At 35.0% G+C, this 6,126-nt stretch overlaps 1 protein-coding gene across 6 annotated transcripts in view; it reads left to right on the forward strand.

The window, feature by feature from the left end:
* LOC143244327 (deoxycytidylate deaminase) overlaps positions 1-6,126 on the forward strand; it is a 35,994-nt gene that overhangs the window by 12,319 nt on the left and 17,549 nt on the right. For all 6 annotated transcript variants that reach the window (XM_076488792.1, XM_076488790.1, XM_076488787.1 and 3 more), the window contains one exon: positions 4,046-4,181. In XM_076488792.1, the coding sequence (XP_076344907.1) occupies positions 4,046-4,181 (136 nt within the window). The remainder of the gene's footprint in view (positions 1-4,045; positions 4,182-6,126) is intronic.

Raw genomic sequence — 6,126 nt, forward strand, 5'->3', positions numbered from 1 at the left:
GCTTCGATGGAAGTTGAACCACACCATGTGGCTTTCTTTCTCTGCTCTCTAGGAACTTGATGCTACCATTGATAGGTGACTGCGTCACAGCAATGACTGACTGTATTGACAAGACAGCTGCTCAGTGTATTCCTAAAACCTCAATACATTATCCACGGTATCCTCATAAGTATCCCACACTTTTAAACAGCATTGCTTTTCAGTTGGCCTGTACATATGCGCAGCAGGTCAGATGTCAAAACCAGAAGAAATCTTTAATTAAACACACATCTAGCATCTCTTCTACCACCAGTTCCATGGTTTTATGGGACAAGATTTGAAAGGTCAGTGGACAGTATATTTCTGCCCCCATTTTAGTTTTGTTCTCTGATGGCCAGGAAGTTGTTGATCCCCATATCATTGCTGATACTCTTGGTGAAAGCTTTTCTTAGGCATCTAGCATTTCTGTTTCATTCTCCACCTTCTTGTTAATTGAGACATGGGCAGAATGATTGCTTCTTTTCTTTTGGGCTGGTTGTCTCTATGGCTATAATCACTCCTTTATTTTGGTGGAACTCGAGCTAGCTCTTCATTTGTCTGGCAGTATATCAGCCATACCTGGTGATATTCATTACAAAATGCTGTGCCATTTCTCTCGTGCCTCTTTTGCTATTCTTCTGGTTGTTTTTAACTGGATCTGGCAGAAAAATATTTTTACTCGCCCTTGGCATCATGCCATTGTCCTCTATTTTCCTAAGCCTTGGAAGGATCCCAAGATTTATTCAAACCAACATCTAATTGCTTTGATGAGCTGTCTCTATAAGAACTTAGAGAATATGGTTAATGCACATCTTGATTGGCTCCTTGAATCATACAACCACCTTTCACCCACCCAGTGTAGGTTCCAATGACAGCACTCAACCACAGACCACCTGATTTGACTTGCTACATCAATTAGGGAAGCCTTTCTCAAGTGATGACATCTTGTTTCTGTATTTTCTGACATTGAGAAAGTTTATGATATAACGTGGAGGTGTGGCATCTTGTGAGACCTCCACTCATACAGGTTGCATGGCCATTTACCCATTTTTATTAAACATTTTTTAATGGAATGGCAATTCTAAATCTGTGTGGGTTCAACACTTTCCCGTTCTTTCCCAGAGGAGCTTAGAGTCCCTCAGGGGTGTGTCTTGACTGTCACACTTTTTATTATAAAGATTAATGCTATCAGTGGACAACTCCCCTACAGTTGCAAACGATCTGTATGTCGACGACTTCCACATCTCGTCAGTTGTTGAGCATATGGTTTATTGAACGGTAGCTACAAACTACCCCTAGTCATTTACTGAAGTGCACCACAGCAAATGGTTTTATCTTTTATCCCTCTAAAACTGTTTGCATGCACTCCTGTTACCAGCAGGGTATTCATTCAGATCTCGAGCTCCGTCTTGGAGAAGTTGTGCTTCCCATGGTCCCTGAGGCAAAGCTCTTAGGGTTTATCTTTGACTGTAAGCTGATTTTTATTCCACACATCAAGCAGCTACATGTCAAGTGTACAAGGGCAATAAACATCTTCTGTGTTCTCTCTTCCACCTCTTGGGGAGCAGATTGATGTATTATGCAAAACATCTATTGTACCCTCACTTGATCAAAACTGCACTATGGGTCTCTGGTTTATTGCTCTGCCAGGACCTCAGCCTTGAAGGTATTGGAACCTGTTCACCATCAGGGGCTTTGGATCTGCATAGGGGCCTTTTGCACTTCTACAGTCCAAAATTTGTACGCTGAGTCTCGTGAACCTCCTCTACACCTCTGCCATTTGCATCTGTCTTTATTGTATGCTTCAAAACTTTACTCCTCACTGCAGCATACCACCATACTTTTTCAGAATAGACAGTTTACCATTGTTCCTTTTGACCTTTATATCCAGACACAGTTGGATGAATTGGGTCTGTCCTTAGATAATATAGCTATATTTACTGGTAAGCCCATCCCACCATGGCTTATTACCATCCCAAAATGTGACTTTTCTTTGAGTTTTCTGAAGATAGTAGATACTCGTGATTGGAAGTACCATCTTCCATTTGCCAAACATCTTTCAAATCATCCTTCCATTCCCATTTATGTGGATGGTTCAGAATTGGGTGACTCTCTGGGCTCTTCCATGGTTTGTTGTGGTTCATTTGCTGCACACAGAATCCCCTCTACAGTTTCTGTGTTCACTGCTGAGTGGTACACCACACATGCACTATGGTTCTGTATTTAAGTCTTGGTTCCATGCCAGTTGGCAGTCGACTTAGAGTGAGCAATGTGATAACAAGCTTTTCCAGACCAAATCTTCAATAACTCTTTGACTGTCTTGCTTCTGTAAAGATTGGAAGGAGGAAGTTATCCTGGCTAGACTACTCATTGGTCACAGTTTTTTAACTTGTTGCTTTCTTTTATCTGGGACTGTACCAATAGCCCACATTTTACTGTTTTGTGCCATTTGTGAATGATGGCACCACTTTAAACATATTTGTTACCATGGGTTTACCCTTGACATTAGACAGTGTCATTGGCGAGAGTGACACTGTCCATCTCTCTTGTGTTTTTAAATTTTTAATGACTTAGCTTTTCTAACTCTTAAGTTTTTAATTCAAAAATTGAACTTTTTATTTTAGTATGATTCCTTTTCACATATTTTAATAAGTTGTTTTGTGGGAATAAACAGTAAACAAACAGCCAAACAACAAACCTCTTTCTACTTATTTATTCTCTTTCTGTTCTCCTGCTGTATGGGAATTTTTGTTTCTCTCTCACATGTCCTACTTTCAAGCTTTTGGCAACCAATCCCTGTATCATCTTTTTTTTTAGGATTATTTTCTTCTTCTTTGCATTGTAGGAGACATTGCTCAGATATTTTTGCATAAAACAGTTTTGAAAAGGACATGCTTTTATTTTCTGACCACTTGTTCCTTGTCCGCCACAAACCCAATGGTATGGTTCTGGATCTATAATGCCAGAAATTGGTTTTTGATACATACGATAGAACACAGCCGTTTGTGTAGCTTTATGCTTAACTACAAACAAACTTGTTCCTTTCCAAGACTTGAGCTAACCAGGATTGTGATCTGATGCTTTCTGTAATGATCTACTCTTCAATTTCTATCCTGTATAAGCATTCTGACCCTAATAACCTTTGTCCAGTGCATTCTGTATGATGTTATCTCACTTGCACATCCCTTTTATCCTTTAAACAGCAGGAATGTTGAAAGTAGCATTATCAGTTGATGATGGCTGCTGTTTAAGGGCAAAATTACACTGAAATTATCCTTGCCTTGGGATCCCTTTACTTTTTGAGATTTATTTACTTCCACTTTGACTGATATGGTTCAAAAGCTCACCCAGCTTGCTTATTTCTTCATATGGAATAACAGTGTTCATATCTCGATATCACTTCCCATTAGATTTGTCATTTCATAGCTTCTCTTGCCTCTGGTCACAATGTTTCCTGTATAAAATCATGCAGGTTGGAATGTAGATGGCATTGCTCAACATTGGGTCATATTATTTACATCACATTATGGTTTCATGATCCTCCAATCTCGCTGCAGGGTTTAGGAAGATGAGTTGCTGGTTTGAAGTAATAAAAAGCATTATGCCCCTTCTGGGGTCACAGTTAGACAATTATGTTTCAAATTGTACTTATGGTATACTCAATTTTCTTTTGGACATTTTTCTTTGCAGTATGTTTCACATAATTATATCAAAGTAAAATCTGCAGAGAAACAATATCTGGTCGTAAGGTGAATTCAAAAGGACAATGATGAATTATTTGGGTGTGCCCATTAGTAGGTCATGTGGTGTACATATATTACAAGTAGCATTAATGAGCTAATTAAACATAGTACAGTTACTAATATAAATATTAGACACCTCGATTAAATGAAAAGAAAAAGTGTAGTTTACACTAGAGTAGGAAATATTAATACTGCTGGTGACAGCAAACATATCGAAAACCAACAGATCTTTGATTAAAAATTACTGGATATTCTTATTTTCATTTTCTTTATTTGTTCTGTAGGTTGGAGCATGTGTGGTGAACAAAGAAAAAAAGATTGTTGGTATTGGATATAATGGTATGCCTAATGGTTGCAGTGATGATGAATTACCATGGAATCGTGAGGCTGACAACATTTTAGATACAAAGTATCCATATGGTAAGGTTGTTGTATTGATTTTAATAAATGAGTGTATTATACTTGTGGTCCTGTAAAAAGTTATGGATCAGATACTTTTATTATGAATTACAACAATGATGGCATTCATGTTTTCTTCTTTACTACAAATGAGTAAGGTAAAAAAATAAATTGCTTTTGCTATAGGAGGAGGAGTTATTCATTTGCTTGAGTCTTTGTCTTTAGGTGTAATGGTTTCTTTTAATATTTAAACATTAGTTAGGTAAAGTCTGAATGATGTGATCTACAATTACAGTAAAGTGAAAATTTCTTAAAAGTACCTTAACAGAGTCAGTAATTGGATACAGAACTATCAAATGAATGAATTGAACAGATTTGTATAATTTTATTTGTCATGGTTCTTAAGTATCAGATTAAATTTGTATGCATGTTTTTGAAAATTCCCAGGTTTGTTTTCAGTTAATTCAACTTCTTTCTGCTGCCATTCTTGTGATGTGAGTGGCATCTAATAGTAATTGACATCAAAGCATTCTCATTTGTTGAGGTATTTACATACCTGTACAGTTTTAAAAATCATTGATACAAACAGTTTTTTCTATGTAAGTTAATTTATGTACGTTTCTTAACTATCAGAATCTTGTGTGTTGAAACTTGTCTCATTTTCATTCTGTTTACCAATATTCATCATAAATTTTAAACCGAAGATAAGGAGAGATGACTTTTTCCACTGTAATATTTTTGTGTGTGGAAAAACGTTGACAATATATTGATCTGTCTTTTGACATAGATTCATAAAGCTGCATCTTTAAGACCAAAAATTGAATTTGATCAAAATTATTATTTAAGTTGTATACTATAAATTGATCAGTTAGTATTAGGTATTTCATATTAAAAAACAACAACAACAAAAAGCACCATTTATTGTGAAGCTAAATAACTAGTTCGGAAAAGGAACATTTAGGATATTATTTAACACATGGTTTTATTACACCTTTTATTCAGAATAATCAAGAAGTCAAACCTTTTGCTATTAGAGATTAATGTAATTAGTGTCATGTAAATAAATTAATTAATTAAAAATTTGCTAATTATCTAAATATTCGAAATATTGATGACATAGTTTTTTATGATCATCTCTAATTATTTGAAGACTGTTAAGATTAGCCCTATGCATATGGATGGGTTAGTCACAACCTGGTACAGAGTTGAATTTAAAATTTACTTAACTTTATCCTCAGTATATCTCTTTAAACTTGGCATCAAAATGTAATTTATAATTCAAAATTTTATTCTTTAAACTTTTAATTTCAGTAGGAAATATTTTTAATATTCTATATTTTTACTTCTTTGTGCCATATGACACGTCACTACTCTGAATTCTCAACAGTAGATTTTATCTTATTATTAATATGGTTTTCATTGTGTCCAACAAATTAAAAATACAAAATATACATAATTACAAGCTAGAATGTAAATTTAATCCTTGTAACTGCTCAGTTTGTTGAGGCATCAATGTGTTTGTCAAACCCACCAAAGAAACCTCTCCCATCTTCCTATTTTTCAATACAATTATATAAATAACCTCTACATTGCTGATGGGCCTGTTTTTGACCAATAAAATAAATGTAGATTTTCCCCTACATAAAGCCTATGACATTTGTTTCCTTTTGTTAAGCATATGTGAACAAGTTGGTCTTAGATTCAGCTATGAGCAACCTACAGAATTTTTTAAACCTGTTTATAGCTTCTTTGAAAGCAAGACAAGCTATGATAATTTTGAAATGTTCTCTTCTAGTAAATTATGTTCTAATATTCAAATTTGAAAGCTAATTAATTTTTTTCCAGGAACTCAATATTTGAGGCTTATCAAAAATGGCTACTTAAGTACAAAGAAAACTGTCTCAGACTGTATTATTTATTAGTGATTTTTGTAAATCATATAACTTGGTAATTAAATGTTTTACTA

This window comes from Tachypleus tridentatus, chromosome 2 (genome assembly GCF_004210375.1).
Source record: "Tachypleus tridentatus isolate NWPU-2018 chromosome 2, ASM421037v1, whole genome shotgun sequence".
Lineage (NCBI taxonomy): Eukaryota > Metazoa > Arthropoda > Merostomata > Xiphosura > Limulidae > Tachypleus > Tachypleus tridentatus.